The 21,515-nt window shown below is 47.4% G+C and overlaps 1 protein-coding gene across 1 annotated transcript in view; it reads left to right on the top strand.

Annotated features, from left to right (window-relative positions):
* PLG (plasminogen) overlaps positions 1-21,515 on the top strand; it is a 176,549-nt gene that overhangs the window by 66,088 nt on the left and 88,946 nt on the right. The window contains exons 5-7 of the mRNA XM_068231734.1: positions 7,574-7,713; positions 9,278-9,398; positions 14,724-14,842. Of these exons, the coding sequence (XP_068087835.1) occupies positions 7,574-7,713; positions 9,278-9,398; positions 14,724-14,842 (380 nt within the window). The remainder of the gene's footprint in view (positions 1-7,573; positions 7,714-9,277; positions 9,399-14,723; positions 14,843-21,515) is intronic.

Raw genomic sequence — 21,515 nt, 5'->3', positions numbered from 1 at the left:
CAGTTCAGCAGCAGCAGCACAGAAGGACCATGGCAACATACTGGTGGTAGTAGTAGCAGCACAGCGTCATAGTGCTGGCCAAAAAATTAAATGCACCCGGTGACCCGGGCAGTGTGAACGCAGAGTGCAGCAGCGGGAAGCGACTGAGTCAGGAGGAGGAGGACAATGCGGGCGGTCAGTTCAGCAGCAGCAGCACAGAAGGACCATGGCAACATACTGGTGGTAGTAGTAGCAGCAGCACAGCGTCATAGTGCTGGCCAAAAAATTAAATGCACCCGGTGACCCGGGCAGTGATAACGCAGACAGAGTACATTGGTGGTACCGTGGTAGCGACTGAGTCAGAAGGAGGAGGAGGACAAAGCGGGCTTTCAGTTCAGCAGCAGCAGCAGCAGCACAGAAGGACCATGGCAACATACTGGTGGTAGTAGTAGCAGCACAGCGTCATAGTGCTGGCCAAAAAATTAAATGCACCCGGTGACCCGGGCAGTGATAACGCAGACAGAGTACATTGGTGGTACCGTGGTAGCGACTGAGTCAGGAGGAGGAGGAGGACAAAGCGGGCGTTCAGTTCAGCAGCACAGAAGGACCATGGCAACATACTGGTGGTAGTAGTAGTAGCACAGCGTCATAGTGCTGGCCAAAAAATTAAATGCACCCGGTGACCCGGGCAGTGATAACGCAGACAGAGTACATTGGTGGTACCGTGGTAGCGACTGAGTCAGGAGGAGGAGGAGGACAAAGCGGGCGTTCAGTTCAGCAGCAGCAGCACAGAAGGACCATGGTAACATACTGGTGGTAGTAGTAGTAGCACAGCGTCATAGTGCTGGCCAAAAAATTAAATGCACCCAGTGACCCGGGCAGTGTGAACGCGGAGTGTAGTAGCGACTGAGTCAGGAGGACAAAGCGGGCGGTCAGTTCAGCAGCTCAGAAGGAGGACCATGGCAACTTACTGGTAGTAGTACCATAACACCAAAAAATTAACCAAGGTAGGCACTAGGCAGGTAGTAACTGTCTTTATAAAGGCAGGCATAGTTAACAACAGCACATGCAGCAGCCACTTCATGTCCCCTCACCTTCCACCCAAGCCTGGTTGATTTTCAGGAAGGTGAGTTTGTCCACAGAGGCGTGGGAGAGCCGAGAGCGCTTCTCTGTGACCACGCCACCGGCCGCACTAAAGCATCTCTCTGAGAGGACACTGGAAGGAGGGCAGGATAGGAGTTCCAGGGCGTACTGGGAAAGCTCGCTCCAGATGTCCAGTCTCTTGACCCAGTACTCCAAGGGGTCCACGGGGCTGTCGGTGTCATTGAGCCTGCTGGATGACCCCATATAGTCAGACACCATGGTGGTCAGTCGTTGCTTGTGCTGGTTGGTGGTGGATGCTGTGGCGGGCACCTCTGTTCTGGGCTGCTGCACTGCATACAGGCTCTTGCTTAGGCTCTTCAGGTCTCCGGGGCGCCAGTTGCTGCTGCTGCTGCTGGTGGTTGTTGTTGTGCTGCTAGTGGCAATGGCAGGCACCTCTTGCTGGCTTGGCAGAGCAGTTACAGTGGGGGTGGAAGGCTGGGGGAATGCTTCCAGTAGTCTGCGCACAAGGGCCTCCTTCAACTCCCTTGTGCGTTGCTCGGTGGTGGATGGCGTCATTAAGTCTCCCAGCTTCCCCTTCAGACGGGGATCAAGCATCAAGGTAATTCAGATGTCCTCCCTTGAACACATCTGGATCACCCGGGGGTCCCTGCGAAGGCAGCGCAACATGTGCACAGCCATGGGAAACAAGTGGGCCCTGCCAGCAAGATCTTCCTCGTCCTCGCCATTGTCCCATAACGCATGCCTGTCCTCTTCCTGTGCCATGTCGTTGTCCTCCTCAAACCGCCATCCACGTACAACGCCTGCTGCACTCTGCTCCTCCTCCTCATTCAGGTTAGGGACCTCCAACTCTTCCACTACCTGCTGTGAGCCCTCCTCTGAGCTGGACTGTGCTGCCATCTGCTCCTGTACTTCCAACTGCCTCAGGGCTTCATCCCCATGCTCAATTAAATTGTCCATTGCCTGCTCCAGTAGACAAACCAAGGGCACCCACTGGCACACAGAGGCCCGCTCCTCACTGACCATCTTGGTTGCCTCCAGGAAGGGACTCAGCACCAGGCATACTTGCTGCATCAGTGTCCACTGAGTGGCAGTAATCATGGGGACTTGCTGGTTGCTGGGGACACTTGGGTCTAGCATGTAGGCCCTAAGAGCCAGCCTGTGCTGACACAGCCGCTTCAACATGGCCAGAGTCGAATTCCAGCGAACTGGCATGTCGATGATCATCCGGTGTTGTGGCCTTCCATACTGCTGCTGTAAGGTGGACAAGAGTGCAGAGGCAGTGGCTGACAGGCGGAAAAAGCGTACCACCGCCCGGGCATCCTGCAGCAGCTCGCTCATCCCCTGGTAGGTGCACAAGAAGCGCTGCACCACAAGATTGAGCAAGTGGGCCAAGCAGGGGATGTGCTGGAGGTTTCCCTGCTGCACTGCTGCCACCAGGTTGGCCCCGTTATCGGCTGCCACATACCCCACTTACAGGCCTCTGGGGGTCAGCCACCTCCGCTCCTGCTTCCTGAGGGCGGCCAGGACGTTGGTGGCCGTAAGCCTCTCCTTCCCCAGGGTCACCAATTTTAAAAGGGCTTGGCAGTGCCGAGGCTTGGCGCTGCTGCTGCCGAGGCGGGCTTGCTTTCCGGGTGCAGAGGGAGTGTCGTGACAGGACCCTTCTGCATCCCCCCTGATCCCTCGTGGTGGCACCACTAGCTGGGCTGATGCGCTCTTGTCCTCCCTCCCTTCCATCAGTGTCACCCAGTGGGCCGTAAAGGACAGGTAGCGACCTGTCCCAAATCTGCTACTCCACGAGTCCATGGCCACGTGGACCCGCTTGCCCACAGAGTAGTCCAGGGAACGTGCCACGTTTTCCACCGCAAACTTGTGGAGTGCTGGGATCGCGCTCCTGTTGAAATAGTGGTGACTGGGGACTTGCCACTCGGGGATGCCAAATTGGAGCAGCGTCCGCATGGCGCTCCCCTCCTGCACCAGGGAGTAGGGAAGCAGCTGTGATGCCATGGCCCGGGCCAGCAAGCCATTTAGTTTGCGGATCCGCCTGTGGCTTGGAGGCAGAGGCTTGGTCAGACCCTGAAAGGTGTCACTCAGCAGGGTCTGACGACGCTGGGATGCAGGGGAGACAGAGGAGAGAGACGAACACTGGCTGCCAGCCTCAATGTCTGTGTCCTGAGTAGCCGAGGTGGAAGAGCGCTTGCGTGCTACTACTGCTGCTGCTGTGGGGGATTCACGACCCTGAGGGAGGGATGATGCTGCTGCGCTGGTGGGCCTTCTGCTCTCAGGAACCCCTGCCAGCAGTGCCTGCTTCCTCTTAAAGTCCGCATACTCGCGGCAGTGGCGGCTTCTCAGGTGGCCCTGGAGGGATGAGGTACCCATCTTGCTCAGACTTTTCCCACGGCTCAATCTTTTGCTGCATAACCTGCACACCGCATACCTTTTGTCATCAGTACATTCCTCAAAGCAATCCCACACTGGTGACTTTAATTTACTGCGGCCCCCACTAGCAGAGGGTGCAGCGGAACAATGTGTGGTAGTAGTTGCCGGGGGTTGCATGGTGGTGGTGCCGGCTGAAGCAGTGTCCTGTCTACTTCCTCCACACCCACTGCTGCCGATGCCCACATATGGCGATATCCTTGCCTAGGCCGAGGTGACTCGTCATCCTGCTCTGCCTCTGACCATTCTTCCACGGACTCAGCAGGCTGCACATAGTTAGGGTCCACAACGTCGTCATCATCAGCAGCATCATCATAATCCAGCTCTTCCTCTGACTCCCCCGCCTCCTCTTCTGTCCCTACATCCCCAGACACAGACCCCTCTTCTTCATCACCAGAACTCAACAACGCTTGTGATTGTGGCCCGATCTCAATCTCTGCCACATCGGTCCCCAGTAAGTCTTGAGCTTCTTGCATCAGCAGGTTCCCAGAAGCCGGACTGAGGGACAGAACGCTGTCATCCTGGGAGGGCTGCTGACCAGTGGGTGCTGGGGTGGATGTCACAACAAGCGTGGGACGTTGGCTGCTGCTGCTGCTGCTGCTTGGAGTGGTGCTCACAGTAGAGGTCTGGGAGGAAGTCATGATGTCCATGAGTACGTCAGATTCCATTTGCTCAACCACCACACGGGGACTAGAAACTTTAAAATATTTGGACAATGGCGTCCGCTGACTCGGCCCAGGCTTTGCTGCCCCCCTTTCTGCTGCATCACGACCACGTACAGCTGGGCGTCCTCTCCCTGGACGTGGAGCAGTCCCAGAAGTGGCTGAGGCAATTGAACTCCCTTTCCTCTCACCCCGCGAAACCCTGCCAGACATGTTGCTAGTAATGAATCACTGGATGCAGTGGGCACAGTACAAGGTCACTGAAGGATGCACCAGGCACAGTACAACGGCACTGAAGGATGCAGTGGGCACAGTACAAGGTCACTGAAGGATGCAGTGGGCACAGCAGTGGGCACTGGATATACAACTAGGTCACTGAAGGATGCAGTGGGCACAGTACAAGGTCACTGAAGGATGCAGTGGGCACAGCAGTGGGCACTGGATATACAACTAGGTCACTGAAGGATGCAGTGGGCACAGTACAAGGTCACTGAAGGATGCAGTGGGCACAGCAGTGGGCACTGGATATACAACTAGGTCACTGAAGGATGCAGTGGGCACAGCAGTGGGCACTGGATATACAACTAGGTCACTGAAGGATGCAGTGGGCACAGTACAAGGTCACTGAAGGATGCAGTGGGCACAGCAGTGGGCACTGGATATACAACTAGGTCACTGAAGGATGCAGTGGGCACAGTACAAGGTCACTGAAGGATGCAGTGGGCACAGCAGTGGGCACTGGATATACAACTAGGTCACTGAAGGATGCAGTGGGCACAGTACAAGGTCACTGAAGGATGCGGTGGGCACAGCAGTGGGCACTGGATATACAACTAGGTCACTGAAGGATGCAGTGGGCACAGTACAAGGTCACTGAAGGATGCAGTGGGCACAGCAGTGGGCACTGGGTATACAACTAGGTCACTGAAGGATGCAGTGGGCACAGTACAAGGTCACTGAAGGATGCAGTGGGCACAGCAGTGGGCACTGGATATACAACTAGGTCACTGAAGGATGCAGTGGGCACAGTACAAGGTCACTGAAGGATGCAGTGGACACAGCAGTGGGCACTGGATATACAACTAGGTCACTGAAGGATGCAGTGGGCACACAAGGATGTCACACTGTGTAATGAGATGCTCATATGCCAGCGAGCGAGCAGTGGGCACTGGGCACGGGACAAAGTCACTGACAGAATGAATGAACAGCGCTGGCAGAGAGTGGCGGCGCCGGCGGTGTGACTGGCTGCCTGCAAATAGTACAAGTGTATAACTGTCACTGGAATATGCAAGTGAACACTGCAGCTGCACTAACCTGCCTGCCTGCACTACACACAGATAATCCCCACTCCCACTACACTGACTACACTGCAGCACTGAACCTGCCTGCACTACACACAGTTAAATAATCACTAGACTCCCACACTCCCACTACACTACACTGACTACAACTAACTACAGCAATCACTCACTGACTAGCTAACTGTGTACAGTATAAGAGCAGTGTTAGCAAAAAAAACGCTTTGTTTTTAACACAATAAATGCACTTGCTCAAACAACAATGGCCTGGAGATAATCCTCTCAGCACCACAGTCTAGCAAGGACAGAGCTTTTCCATCATGGCCGCCGCTTTATATTCAGGAGGGGAGGGCATAGCTCCCCTCCTGTGATTGGTTGCTAGGGCCTGGCTGGGGCACTCTGATTGGCCTGCAATGTGTCACTTCCGCATAGTTTGACGCATTTCCGCAAACCACGACTTCAGCGCCGGGTTTCACGAGCGTGAATGCGGATTTCTGTCCGCATTCACGCGAAGCCGAAGTAGATTTTCGTGGTTGAAAATCTATTCACGGCTTAGCGTGTCCGAGGCGGAATGCGTCAAAATGGTCGTGAATCCACGCGTAAGCGTGATCACGACCTGGCGGTGAGCACCACTGGTAGTAACACAAGCTCTCATTCATTAGCATTGCAACAATCCTTACTATATTCTAATATGACCCAGAGTCTGAAGTGTAGACTTTTACCAGCGTAACCACTTGAGGACCACAGTGGTAAACCTCCCTAAAGACCAGGCTGCTTTTTACTTAATTAGCCACTGCAGCTTTAAGGCCAAGCTGCAGGGCCGCACAACACAGCACATGAGTGATCCCCCCCCCTTTTCTCCCCACCAACAGAGCTATCTGTTGGTGGAGTCTGATCGCCCCCCTTGTGTTTATTTTTTTTAAATAAATATTTATGTTGTTGTTTTTGTTTTGTTTTTTACAAGTTCTCTTTTTCTTTTTTACTGTATTTCCTAATCCCCTCCCTCCCCCCAGCTGGGCAATCACTGGCGATCGGCTGTCATAGGCTTCTGCCTATGAGAGCCGATCGCTCTCTTGTCCCCCAGGGGGACAGCCGTGTCACACGGCTGTCCCCAGTGCAGCGCTGCTGCTGATCGCAGCGCTGCACTATGTAAATAGACGGCTATCGCGCCGTCTAACAGTCTCCCGAGCGGCAATAGCCGCTCGGAGCCTGAAGTCGGGGTGGAGCTCTGCCCCCGAGCAGGAGATGCGCGCGCAGCCTGCGCGCGATCTCCTGCAAATCCCAGCCCCAGGACTTGATGCCAATTGGCGTTAGGCGGTCCTGGGGCTGCCGCCGCGGCCACGCCCATTGGCGTGGAGCGGTCTTCAAGTAGTTAAAGTGGATCCGAGATAAACTTTTACTCATTGCATAATTGTGTTCCTTTCATATAGTTTATATGGCAATCCTCAAGCCAAATACTTTTTTTTTGTTTTAATACTCTAATTCCCCATAAACTAAACAAGCCTCGCCCACAGCTTCTCCAGAGTGCCTTGGCATTTTCAGACAGTAGCAAGGGCTTATGGGATTTCAGTTTGGGCAGGAGGAGGAGGTTACTAGCCAGAGATTGCAGAGGGGAGGAAGGAGGAGGGGAAATTAGTTTTTCACAGGCTGAGGGCTTGGAGATGCAGATCAGCTTGCCTGTGTGTAATGTTTACAAACAGAACATGGCCGCTGTCATTATATCACAGAAATAAATAATCATATTCCGTTGAAGCTGTTTGCAGCTAGATTTGCTGTCTGTGTAAACTATCTAAACTTTAGATAAGATATACAGTATAGACAAGTTACTTGTTGTAGTTAGTTTTTCATCTCGGATCCGCTTTAAGCTAGGCACAGTACAAGCTTGCTGGATCACTTATGTGCCACACTTTCCTTCAACTGTAATACATCAAGTGAAATCCCCATGGTAACATTGTTAGAGCTTTTGCCCAAGCATTCACTGCTAAACTTGTGTTGATTATTAACGAATTTTAATGAAAGAATTAGAACTTGCAGCTAAATTATTTTGTGTTATTTTATAATATTTAAATGAGAAACTTTTTTTTTTATCTTTTCCAGCATTACTCCTCAAAGGTACCCAGATGCTGGGCTTGAGGCAAACTTCTGTAGGAACCCAGATGGAGATCAGGATGGACCTTGGTGCTACACTACAGACCCCGATGTTAGATTTGAATATTGTAGTATTTCTCAATGTGAAGGTGAGAATGTATTTTAAGCTATGGTACATTTATATGTGTAAGCACAGTATACCGTAATTACAGTTTACTATAAGAATAATGTAAAGATATTTAATTTAAAGTAATTGTTCTTGATTTTTGTTTTCTAGCTATTGTAATAAGTTGGGTCTGATTTACTAAGTTATCTCCATAGATCTTCAAGCATCTCCAAAGAAGATAGGATATGTGAGCCAACAAACTTGAATATATTACATTAGAAACTATCTGCTATTAAGTGGTTAGGATTATAAAGTATTATTAATAGGAGGTGCTCGGAGCTTTATTAATTAGTGGTCCTGTGCCTGACAGTAGTTGCATGCAGCATCCACAGCACGATTTTTTTTTTTAATCAAAGAAATCCAAGGCAGCCTGTGTTTATTCAAAATATTTTCATTGTGGATGCCTACATGAGACTGCAATCACACAACTGCAAATTTACTAACGGTATGTAGAAGAAAAAGACTGGCACTAGATGAGGGCAGAAGGCACTGGGTTCACTGGATCAAGTACTCTGTGCTAGAACGTGCTCTCAGAAACATACACATGCATATAAGGAAGAAGAGAGCAGAGGCACTGTAATAGCAAAATGAGGTACTTTTTAATCCACGGTGTAAGACATCAGCAAGGGTACACAGTGCGGGTGAGGGAATGCCTGACAGCTGTTTCGCTAAGAAAGCTTCTTCAGAGGCAAAAATAAGGAACTTATTTTTGCCTCTGATGAAGCTTCCTTAGCGAAACAGCTGTCAGGCATTCCCTCACCCCCACTGTGTACCCTTGCTGTGTCTTACACCGTGGATTAAAAGGTACCTCATTTTGCTATTACAGTGCCTCTGCTCTCTTCTTCCCTAAATGCAAATTTACTAACAGTTTAGCAATGGCCATTATACAGTATTCCACCATGACTGGTAAGGGCTGTCCTTTTTTTTTAACCAACTGACAATGGGCAATTTTGAAAATAAACATCCAGTATGAGTTTGCTGGTTCACTTATAGCATTCCCATTGGTGATGCTTGGAAAATGTAGATGGAAATGGTGTAGGCTACATTCACAGTGGTGCATTGAGGTGTGGCATAACAGCCGTTCTGTAACGTGGCTTGCTGCACTGCAATGCACCACCTATGCTATGTTCACAGTGCGGTGGGTGCATTGCAGTAAAACGGAGTGCTGCATGGTAAAACACGCACGTTAATGGTTACAGTGAAGCATATTTTTTTATTGACTCTATGCTTTACTGTATGTGACGTAACAAGGCAGATAATGGGCATTGCCGCTTTCCAATTCCATTGCATTCTTGTTGTTACAGGGTACACAGCGCCCACTGTGAACGTAGCCTTAAACAGGCTATTCACTGAAAATTACACGGGGCTCGGGGAGTGAGTTTAAGGAAAATGAACTGACAATTAATTATGGTATATATTTTTTATTACAAGAGGATCCATTGAATGTGTCATTCCTTTTCATTGAATAGTCTCTTTAATAAACCAGGATCGATGTCTAACAGTATAGTTAAAATATATTAATTAGGGTTTTAATGCTAATATTGCAGATGACTGCTACCACTGCAGTGGTGAAAACTACAAAGGAAAAATGTCCAGAACTGTATCAGGTCTTGAGTGTCAGAATTGGGATTCACAAACCCCTCATAATCATGGCTACAATCCAGCAAGGTAAGACTGCAGTAACTGGCTTCTTACAGTGACACAGTTGCTCCATTCCACTCTTTTCAAAATTAAAGTGAACCTCCGGACTAAAAATCTATTCAGCAGAACTGAAAAGGCTTGGTGTTTCTTTAACAGTTTCACGGCATCAGAACTTTGTTTTTCTTACAAAAGCATAATTTTTAGCTGCATTTTTAGCTAAGCTCCACCCATCATAGAAAACTGCCCGGGCTTTTTTTCCCTGATGCTGTGCAAAGCATGATGAGATTTCCTATGTTGTTGTTCATGTTGCCTAACAACTGGGAGGGGTGATCAGCACACAGGACAGTTGGAACTGTGTCTCATGCTCCATGTCACCTCCTTTCAACCAAAAAGATGGCTGCCCTCATGAAATCAAACATTTGTCTGTTCTTTTAAAACAGGGTGGGTAAGAGATTATATTACCTATCTATTTTAATTAACATAACTAATGTAACTTAATTACAGTATGTTTGTTTAGGCCAGGCATGGGCAAACTTGGCCCTCCAGCTGTTACGGTACTACAAGTCCCACAATGTATTTGCTTTTATGAGTCATGACTGTGGCTGTCAGACTCCTGCAATGCATTGTGGGACTTGTAGTTCCTTAACAGCTGGAGGGCCAAGTTTGCCCATGCCTGGTTTAGGCTGAAGTTCCTTTTTAAGTTCCCACCAAAATTAATAGGAAGAAACCTACTCTAAAGGTGCCCAAGAGACAAATTTATCTCTAATCGAATCTGATTAGAGATAAATTTGCCTTTTTGTTGATTCTGCCCATACACTACAGGTCGATTTCCATCCGATTTCAGCATGAAATCTTCAGGGAAATCCGCACTGCCACTGTCTCCAATGTATAAATGTTCCCCCCAGTGTGTGCATTTATACAGTGGTTTGCAAAAGTATTTGGCCATCTTGAAGTTTTTCACATTTTGACATATTACTGCCACAAACATGAATCAATTTTAATGGAATTCCATGTGAAAGACCAATACAAAGAGATGTACACGTGAGAAGTGGAACGAAAATCATACATGATTCCAAACATTAAAAAAAAAATAACTGCAAGGTGGGGTGTGCGTAATTATTCAGCCCCCTTTGGTCTGAGTGCAATCAGTTGCCCATAGACATTGCCTGATGAGTGCTAATGACTAAATAGAGTGCACCTGTGTGTGATGTAATGTCAGTACAAATACAGCTGCTCTATGACAGCCTCAGAGGTTGTCTAAGAGAATATTGGGAGCAACAACACCATGAAGTCCAAAGAACACACCAGACAGGTCATGGATAAAGTTATTGAGAAATTTAAAGCAGGCTTAGGATACAAAAAGACTTCCAAAGCCTTGAACATCCCACGGAGCACTGTTCAAGTGATCATTCAGAAATGGAAGGAGTATGGCACAACTGTAAACCTACCAAGACAAGGCCATCCACCTAAACTCACAGGCCGAACAAGGAGAGTGCTGATCACAAATGCAGTCAAGAGGCCCATGGTGACTCTGGACGAGCTGCAGAGATCTACAGCTCAGGTGGGGGAATCTGTCCATAGGACAACAATTAGTCGTGCACTGCACAAAGTTGTAGAGTAGTGAAGGAAAAACACAAACAGGTCTGGGAGCCCAATCTGGTGCAATATCGTTAGTTGATATGGATATTAAAAAAAGCAATTGAGTATATACTCACAAAGCTGGGTTGCAGCAAGGCAACCACTCGTGTTCGCAGGTGGAGAAAAACCGTCCCCACTCGGCCTTTTGTTTCCAGGACGATCGCTGCTCCTGACAAAATGATTTTTTCGTTGAGAAACTTGACTGGATCACCGTCGATATAGGGTATATATGAGGGAAAAACAACTATGTTTAAAGTGGGAAGCTGGTCAGAGTTGATGGGCAGGTGGATGGAGCCAAATACAGGGCAATCTTGGAAGAAAACCCCTTGGAGTCTGCAAAAGACTTGAGACTGGGGCGGAGGTTCACCTTCCAGCAGGACACCAACCCTAAACATAAAACCACGGCAACAGTGGAATGGTTTAAAACAAAACATATCAATGTGTTAGAATGGCCCAGTCAAAGTCCAGATCTAAATCCAATCGAGAATCTGTGGCAAGATCTGAAAACTCTGTCCATCTAATCCAGGGATGTCAAAGCGGTCCTACGAGGGCCGAGCTCCTCACACATTTTTGACACAACTCAAATTAATTGATGGGTCTAAATCAGGAAAGGTGTGGTCCATCAGGTAGAACACATTCCTCTCTTTCTCAGCCCATCCTAAACACTGGCATGGACCTGGCCCTCCAGGCCTGGAGTTCGACACCTGTGATCTAATCTGACTGAGCTGGAGCTGTTTTGAAAATAAGAATGGGAAAGGATTTCAGTCTCTAGATGTGCATAGCTGGTAGAGACATACCCTAAAAGACTGGCAGCTGTAATTGCAGCAAACGGTGGTTCTTCAAAGTATAGACTCAGGGGGCTGAATAATTATGCACACCCCACTTTGCAGTTATTTTTTTTAAATGTTTGGAATCATGTATGATTTTTGTTCCACTTCTCTCGTGTACACCACTTTGTATTGGTCTTTCACGTGGAATTCCAATAAAATTGATTCATGTTTGTGGCAGTAATGTGACAAAAGCCGCCCGGAGGTTTATGGACACCGTGTGGAGGCTGCAACAGGACAGGTAACATATAAATGCACACTCGGGGGGCACAGTTATACATTGTGGCGGCAGCGGCGGGGGTTTCGTCTCATCGCACATTCCGAAATCGGCCACTGCACCACCGCACACCCGACCAACCAACTTCGGCCCGACATCTTGCGGCATGCACGATAGACCGTGCGACCAATATCCGTCCCGAAATTAGTCGCTTTGTCGATCGGGCATGCACTTGGCAGCACCAATTTTCATCCAATTCTATTATAATAATTGAATTGGATGGTCGATTGGCTGCCAAGTCGCCTGATGTATGGCCACCTTAACTGTTGCAGCTAATTCCTGTAAACACTGTACGTCTAACCATCAGAGTACCTATGGAAACCTACAGACCATGGTATAAAGTCTTGTCAATATATGTCCCTCAGAGGGGCTCATGATGGAACCCCTAGCATAGTCATATGTCCATTGAAGTCTACGGCCAATTTAGGAGAAAGCCAATTAACTTAAGCAGGGTCGGACTGGGCCACAGTAGTACAGTTTTTTCCCTCGGTGGGCCCTGCCTCCAGGTCTCTGGTGGCCCCCCCCCCTCCTTGTCTGACAGAGCTCCAATACTGCCTGCAGCACAAAAATTCTCTTCTCAGTGCTGTAATCACTCATGCTGAGAGCAGTGGCATAGCTAAGGAGCTGTAGGCCTTGATGCAAATTTTACAATGGGGCCCCCCAAGCACTCTATACATAACAATTGATACGACGCACCAAAACCTGCCAATGGCAACTACAGTGTAAGAGGTGCAAGAAGGGAATGGGAAATAGCTTGTTAATGATTACCACTGTTCAAAGTATCTATAGAAGTGATTATTATGAGCACAGGACCAATAGAGAGGTAATACTGTAGTTGAGGGAGGGCCCTTCGGGCCCCTTTGGCCCAAGGGCCCCGATGCGGTCGCAACCTCTGCAATCTCTGCGGTCGCAACCTCTGCAAAGTAGGACATTACTTTATATTGAAGGAGAAAAAAATACATGGTGCACATAGACACATAACGTTAGCTCCCTTGTGCGATTGGTAAGATGCACTGTCTGTCCCAGGAGAGAACGTCAGGATGTGTGCTCCTAATCCATTGATAGGTTTGATGCAATGAATGTGTTTGCATGTCTACACTATGCATGTTACAGGGCCAGAGTTAGGACATCTATGTTTACCTGGGTACTTCTGCGCAGTATAGGTGACTAAGCATAAGAATGCATTCTTCTGTGAACTAAAACCCCGGCTTTTAACTTAGCTGTAGGGATAACAGTTGTGCCTGGATGAGTGAATCTGTGAATGCATTTGTTTGAACATTTGCATGTGAGAGTGCGAAGGGTTAATAGATTTTTGTTGTTTTTTTTATATTGAAGGAGGGGACTCTATGCAAAGTTTTGCTGGGCAGCAGTGTCTCTGTATTACAATTCTGCTAAGATCATGTACATTTGGCCCTGTCCATAATACATCATGACCACATCCACCTTCCGGTGCATGGTCACGCCCTTTTTTCACCGCAATCATGGGATGTGTGGGCCCCAGGTTGAAATTTCTTTGGTGGGCCCCCAGTGTCCCAGTCCGACCCTGAACTTAAGTGTATGTTTTCAGGATGTGGGGGGAAACCACGAGTGCCTGGAGGAAACCCAGGTAGACACCCTATGGGACAATGGGCCTGATTCATCAAGCAGCGGAACTTGAAGCAAGTAAAATTATTTAAAATAAACACATGACGTAGCTGCAAATGAATATTACATAGTAACCTCACGGTCAGTTCCTCTCAGAAGCTCACCATTTTTCTTTCAGTGATCCCTTCCAGTTCTGACAATATTTTGTCAGAACTGAAATATACCAGTTGTTGTCAGTTATATATCAGCAGCTGTCAGTTACAACTGAATGTGCAAGGTAATGTCCATGTTTCCCTATGGCTCAATCAGGTGATATTACAGTTTAACAGTGTGCTGACCAGGAAGGTGTTATGGGGTACTGGTCATTTTTTAAATGGAGGACAGAGAAATCCATTGATCACAGTGGACAAATGGGACGCAGGAGAGGAGAAAGAGATTGGGGAGTAGGCTACACGGGAGGTAAGTATGACCTGTGTATAGTTATTTTGACTTTTTATTTTCAGTTCAGTTTCTCTTTTATGAGCTGTAGTGCGCCCTATGCACCCCTTACATAGCAGTGCTCGCTGGCACTTCCTTAGTTATGCGCATTGATTCCTTAGCAATGCGCATAACATTAACTGCGGGTGGCCCTGCTTCTGTGTAGTATCGCTACCGTGATATTTCACTCGCAGCTGCTACTGTATTAATTTACATAGCTATGTAAATTAATACAGTAGCGGCCACGAGTGAAGTATTGCGGTAGCGATACTTCAGAGAAGCAGGGCCACCCGCAGTTAATGTTGAGTGCATTGCTAAGGAAGCAATGCGCGTAACATAGGAAGGCACACTCCTTACATGGCAGCGAGCACTGCTATGTAAGGTGTGCATAGGGCACACTACAGCTCATTAAGCTGCTTGATGAATCAGGCCCAAAATGCCCAGCCCTAATTATAATAATATCAGAATCTTTGGTGTGATTCATTTTGATAATATCCCCTCAGAAATGTTGTATCACATATAATATTCATTTTTCTAATTTATTTTCAGCCTTCCAGAGAAAAAACTCGAGAAGAATTACTGTCGTAATCCAGATGGGGAGCCAAAACCATGGTGCTTTACCACTAACCCAAACAAACGGTGGGAATTCTGCAATGTTCCACGCTGTGGTGAGTACAGAAGTTTCATTATCATTTAATTGGCTCAGATCCGGTACATATGTACACTTTGCATTTGCTCAAGATTTGCTCAATTACTCCCTTAGATTTATGCTTTCACATCTTGTAAGTCCTTAGGGCCCTTTCACACTGGCGCGTGGCATATAGCAGAGGCCAGGATGGGAAGTTAATAATGGAGCTATATGATGAAAACAAACTGACAGGCTCAGTGTGCAACCTATTTTTTTTGGGGGGGGGGGGGGGGGGCACAGGTGTGAGTCAGTGCCGTAAGCTGACAAGGCATTTTCGCTAATCATATGGGGGCCGTGCAGCTCCTCTCCCTGCAGTAGCCTCGCAAGCCCACCCACGCATGCACAGTAAGGCCTCGTTCACATCATACGCGCTTCCGTGCGGATATGGAAGTACGTATGATGTGCTGAAATGCAGGAATGGCAGAAGGGCATAGACTGCCCTTCTACCGTTCACATTTACTGCGCTGTGCAGCAGTACGATGTGCTGGGAAGTGCTTGCTTACTGCTACATGCATTTTGCCCGGACGCACAGAGCTGATCCCATCACTGTCAATGGATGGGATCAGCAGCGCAGCGGCGCAGATGGCATGCGATCGGATGTGCTGCGTTCGCGTCGCACGGCCATCTGTGCTCCTCTGATGTGAACGAGGCCTAAGGCCTTGTCTCCATCTGTGCACTTCTATCCACTTCTTTCCGCTTTTTATCAGCACATCAGTGTTACAGATTGATACATGTTGCTGAAAAGCGGACAGAAGCGCACAGATGAAAACAGGGCTTTAGCTGGAGCAGAGGGCTCTATGCTTCAGCGTATACGTGGGCGGACTTGTGTAGCTACTGTGTGGCCATGATACAGATAAAGGAGCTGTCCAGTCCTGATGCAGAGGGGGGGGGGGCGCCCTCAGCAATAGGGGGCTTTTGACCACCGAGGGAAGCCTCAATAAGATCCAGAGGCTTCCCTCTATTAAAGACAATTAGTTATTTAGCCACTTCCCTTCTAAAGGGTTTTTCCCCTACTAGACCAGAGCAATTGTCACCTTTCAGCGCTCCTCCCATTAATTTGCCAATAACTTTATAACTACTTATCATTACAAAATGATCTATATCTTGCATCATTTATTGTAACATTCAAAATATCTCCTTAGTACAATGTATGGCAACAATATTTTATTTGGAAATAAAGGTGTATTTTCTCTGTTTTGCATTCAACACTAATTACAATCCCATAATTGTAAAAATAACAGTAATGTACCCCCATGACATACAAATTAAAAAAGTTCAGTCCCTATGGTAACTATTTATATATATTTTAATTGTATTTACACATATGTAAATTTTTTATTTGGGCAACTATGGGAGAGTGAGGGGGTATGGGGTTAATTTTATTAGAAAATAAGAGTCTTTTTCTTAAAAAAAAAATGTATGTAGGTGTAATTCTACTATTTGGCCACAAGATGTCCTCACATATTTTCTTCCTGCCTTGTACTTATAGTACCGGAACAGGAAGTAAAGAGTGCAAGTGCAATGATCGCAGGCATCTCATTGACACCGGCACTTAGATCGGTGATCCCATTCACTGATCTCCGGGTTAGTGGGCGGCAGCGAGAACGTGTGTGGGAGCGAGCATGGGAGTGAGCAGTGGCCGTTCTCAGCGAGGGCAGTGTTCTCCCCAGAGTCTTTAAGCCGGGCAGAGCACCCAGGTAATGTTTGCCACCGCCCGACTGTTTTTTTATCTCTGTAATCTGCCCCAGACTTAATTTATTCCTCTTGCTTCATTACAGCGAGCAGCTGCTTTGTCAGTGCAGCATGCCCACTGTCACTCAGGGATGCCATCTCTGCCTTCTTCCCCAACTCCTTTCAGTAGTGTGGAGGAGCGGGGAAAGCTCTGTGACATTACACTAACACGCAACACAGATGAACTGAACCATGGGACGCCTGGCTCCAGTCTTTCTGCTGAGTCTCCTCCCGTCATTATAGCAAGAAGTTTTGAATCAGGATGATACCATTTATTGGCTAACTTAGAGATGGATAAACAGTGAGCTTTCGACTTATAAAAAGCCTTCGTCGGACTGGTTCCTGACCAGAACTGAAAAACACAGCTTATATACACTGACATACAGAGGAGAAACATTCTTTAGCAAACATAAATGTAATTAGATGCCTTAACTGTTACTGAGGAGGCTTTACCAGGCATCCTATCTAAACTGATAAGATCAATAGAATCCTCAACATGACATAAAGCAGACTCTGGTGATGGGGAGACATTGTAAATTCCGAATTCGAATGGTAACTGGCCTGGTTACATGCACCATTAATTCTAAGCTTAAGAGAATTGTGGCATTTAAAGCCAGCACCTGAAAGCAAATAAAATGAATAGTGACAGTGAATTCCATCTTACACAGCATATGGCACAAAAATGAATGAAAAGATAGAAAAATTAAAATTAAAAGAATTGTGGCATTTAAAACCCATCGTACCAGCACAAGAAGTTAGAGTCCTTGTTTAAACCATCTTCTACAGTTTTGAACCAATGTATAAACTTACTTTCTTGTGTTAGTCTCATGTTTCCCGATTTGAAGCCACCCATTAATACCATGACACGAAAATCGCTTAAACTGTGTCCAGGTAAACAAAAGTGTGTTGGTATTGGGAGAGCAGTATATTTTGTAATATCCTTTTTCCTGGATTACCTGAAGAAGAATTTCATAAAACAGGGATACAATCCTCTAATGGCTGAGACCCAAATCAAGAGAGCTAACAATATCCCTAGGACTCAGCTCCTGGAGTACAAGCAGAACCAGGAAGAGAGCTGTGTCCCACTGGTAGTAACCTACAACCCACGCCTGGAAATCTTAAGAAAGATTGCAAAAGAACTTCATCCTGTTCTACACAAGGATCAGAGACTGAAAGAGATATTCCCTGAACCTCCCCTCCTAGCGTTCCGACAGCCACCCAATCTTAAGCAGATGATAGTGAGGAGTGCCTTAAATAGGCAAGAACAGAATGGAACATTCCCCTGCCGAGGGAAAACGTGTGGGACCTGTAAACACATCCATTCCCCTGACAGGATACTAATACCAGGTACAGAACAGGAATACAAAGTACAAGGCACCTTTTCCTGCGACTCATCTAATGTGGTATAAGTGATCATGTGTGCAAAATGCCCCAAAGGAATTTATGTCGGAGAAACAAGTCAACCACTGCGTGATCGCATGACACACCACAGATCCACTATTAACAGCAGGAAAAAGGATATTACAAAATATACTGCTCTCCCAATACCAACACACTTTTTGTTTACCTGGACACAGTTTAAGCGATTTTCGTGTCACTGTATTAATGGGTGGCTTCAAATCGGGAAACATGAGACTAACACAAGAAAGTAAGTTTATACATTGGTTCAAAACTGTAGAAGATGGTTTAAACAAGGACTCTAACTTCTTGTGTTGGTACGATGGGTTTTAAATGCCACAATTCTTTTAATTTTAATTTTTCTATCTTTTCATTCATTTTTGTGCCATATGCTGTGTAAGATGGAATTCACTGTCACTATTCATTTTATTTGCTTTCAGGTGCTGGCTTTAAATGCCACAATTCTCTTAAGCTTAAGGTAGCCATACACTGGTCGATTTGCCATCAGATTCGACCAACAGATAGATCCCTCTCTGATGGAATTACCTGCTCCGCCGGCGCGACTGCCCCCGGTCACCGCTGCTCTGTCTGTGCTCTGGTCTCCAGGCCCGGCATGCCTCACTTCTTGTAGCCCGGCAGGAAGTTTAAACAGTAGAGGGCGCTCTACTGTTTAAACTTCCCGCCGGGCTAGAAGAAGTGAGGCATGCCGGACCTGGAGACCAGAGCGCAGACAGAGCAGCGGTGACCGGGGGACTGGAGTCGCGCCGGCGGAGCAGGTAATGTATGCGGGCTCTATTGCGTCGGTCGTTTGGCACTCGAACACCGCTAGCGACGCGCTCCCTACCCGCGGGCGATCGACGGTAATTTTCCGCACGGAGCGATCGACGGGATCGGACGGAATGGATCGAAATTCGGCGCGCTGCGGGAACGATTGGCAGCAGATTCGATCCCAGTGATCGAATCTGCTGTCGAAACGGCCGCAAATCGGGCCAGTGTATGGCCAGCTTTAGAATTAATGGTGCATGTAACCAGGCCAGTCACCATTTGAATTCAGAATTTACAATGTCTCCCCATCACCAGAGTCTGCTTTATGTCATGTTGAGGATTCTATTGATCTTATCAGTTTAGATAGGATGCCTGGTAAAGCCTCCTCAGTAACAGTTAAGGCATCTAATTACATTTATGTTTGCTAAAGAATGTTTCTCCTCTGTATGTCAGTGTATATAAGCTGTGTTTTTCAGTTTTGGTCAGGAACCAGTCCGACGAAGGCTTTTTATAAGTCGAAAGCTCACTGTTTATCCATCTCTAAGTTATCCAATAAATGGTATCATCCTGATTCAAAACTTCTTGCTTTTACTCATGGCTAACACGGTACAACACTTTAGTGCTTCCCATCATTATAGGAGAGGGGGGTCTCGCACGTGCTGAATGCCTTTTATACACAGATAGTGGCACTTCTAGGCATAGGCAGTACAGGCTGCTGCCTGGAGTGCCATTAGTCCTGGGGGGTGCCATGTTGCTGGATTAAGCACCGCCCCAAATTAAGTCCCACCCAAGATTAAGCGACACCCCTGTGGGTGTTGTATTACTTGTTTCTGCTGCATCTACTTAGCGTAAGTTGCAGGTAGCTGACACCTCTGTGCCTTGTGCATCCTTCTTTCCTCCTTTGTGCCATCTCTGCCTCCTTCTGTTCCCTTTGTGCCTCCTTCTGTCCCCCTGTGCCTCCTTATGTCCCCTTTGCCTTTATTTGTCCACTTGTGCTACCTCTGCCCCCCTGTTCCTCCTTCAGTCCCACTCTGCCTTCTTCTGTCCTCCTGTGCCTCCTTCTGTATCCCTTTGTGCCTCCTTCTGTCTCCATGTGCTTCTTCAGTCCCATGTGCCATCTCTGTCCCCTGCGCCTTCCTCTGTCCCCCTGTGCCTCCTTCTGTACCTGTGTGCATCCTTCTGTCCCTGTGTGCCTCCCTTAGTCCCCCTATGAATCCTTCTGTCCACCTTCTGAACCATTTTACAGGGTGCCAGGCCGACCAGGTTTTGTGTCCCCAGGTGGTGAACAGGCTTGCGGCGTCTGATAGACACCACGTCAGTTCACTGGCCCGCAGCCCGTAAGCTCCTTTCTGCAGCCTTACATTACGCGTATTTTCTGGTGAAACGCTGCCCGCATTGCAAATTTTCTGATGAAACGCTGCCGCATTATGATTATTTCCTGGTGAAACGCTGTCTCATTATGATTATTTTCATAGAAGGGTGCCATGGGCAGATTTTCTAGCCTGGAGTGACAAAATGGCTAGAGGTGCCTTTGTATGCAGACAGCGTTTGACCAGCACTTGTTTAGTCTTTGCATCAGGTAACCCACCATCAGTTGAAGGCTGTCCAAACACTGGGATACATGGCTATCATTCATAAAGGTGTGTTCGGTAAAAAAATCTTGTCGGGAAAATACCGCATTCGGTACTTTAGACTTCTGTGTGCTAATTCATAAAAATGTTTACACTTGCGATAGAAGTTCGGTATTTTCCCAAACTAAGGCTTGCGGTAACACGATAAGCTGGTTGAGTTGTTACATTTCTCTGTGCAGACCCAGCATTACAATGAAAAAGGCAGCCCCAACTTCCCTTTAGATGTGCATATTTTTTTTAAACTGCCTCTGTTTGCCCTGAATCTGCGCGGAATCTGTGTAATAGTCTTTCTAAACAATCTATTTAATTGCCACAGCTTAGATGAACTTCAAGAAATGTTACACATGCAGGCTTTCTGATGTGAAATATATCTGAAAACAGGTACCCGAGAGGTTAAAAAACACAGCCTGGGTATTCTGGAAAGTCTTTTTTGTTCTGTGGTCACCTGGGAGCTTTGTTTCCATTAACTTTGCTGTTATCCAGCATGCTTATCGCCTGTTCAAAGCAAGCGGTATTCTCCATCCCAATACCACCTGCTCTAATCTTTATGAATTGACTTTTAGTTATTTATTTATTGTATTTATAAAGCGCCAACATATTACGCAGCGCTGGACATTAGTTTAGGTTACAGACAATATTTAGGGGTGACATACAGCAAAATGACAATAACTGAATACAAGAAAGACCAGATCATGCAGCACAGTAGGAGTACAAGGTAATGCTTAGTCACTGGATAGGAGCATGGAGATTAGGCAAGTTAGGTTCACTCAGATGCATAGCATGGGTTCACAGTAATGGAGGTGCATGATCAGGTAGGGCACACAAGGAGGAGGACCCTGCCCAAAGTCTTACAATCTAGAGGGAGAGGTAAGGACACGAAAGGTAGGGGACCACAGTTCAGCTGTGGGTTTAGAGCACTTGTGAAGGGTAGTAGGCCAGAGTGAAAAGGTGAGTTTTGAGGGCCTTCTTGAAGATGTTGAAGGAGGGGGCTGCCCTAATGGGTGGAGGTAGGGAGTTCCATAGTGTTGGAGCAGCTCTTGAGAAGTCCTGGAGGCGTGCATGGGACTGGGTGATGCGGGGGGCGGTTAGACGAAGTTCATTGGAAGAGTGGAGTGAGTGGCTAGGTGT

Source organism: Hyperolius riggenbachi, chromosome 4, assembly GCF_040937935.1.
Source record: "Hyperolius riggenbachi isolate aHypRig1 chromosome 4, aHypRig1.pri, whole genome shotgun sequence".
Taxonomy (NCBI): domain Eukaryota; kingdom Metazoa; phylum Chordata; class Amphibia; order Anura; family Hyperoliidae; genus Hyperolius; species Hyperolius riggenbachi.
The sequence above is the reverse complement of the archived record's forward strand: the minus strand, read 5'-3'. Positions and strand labels throughout refer to the sequence as shown.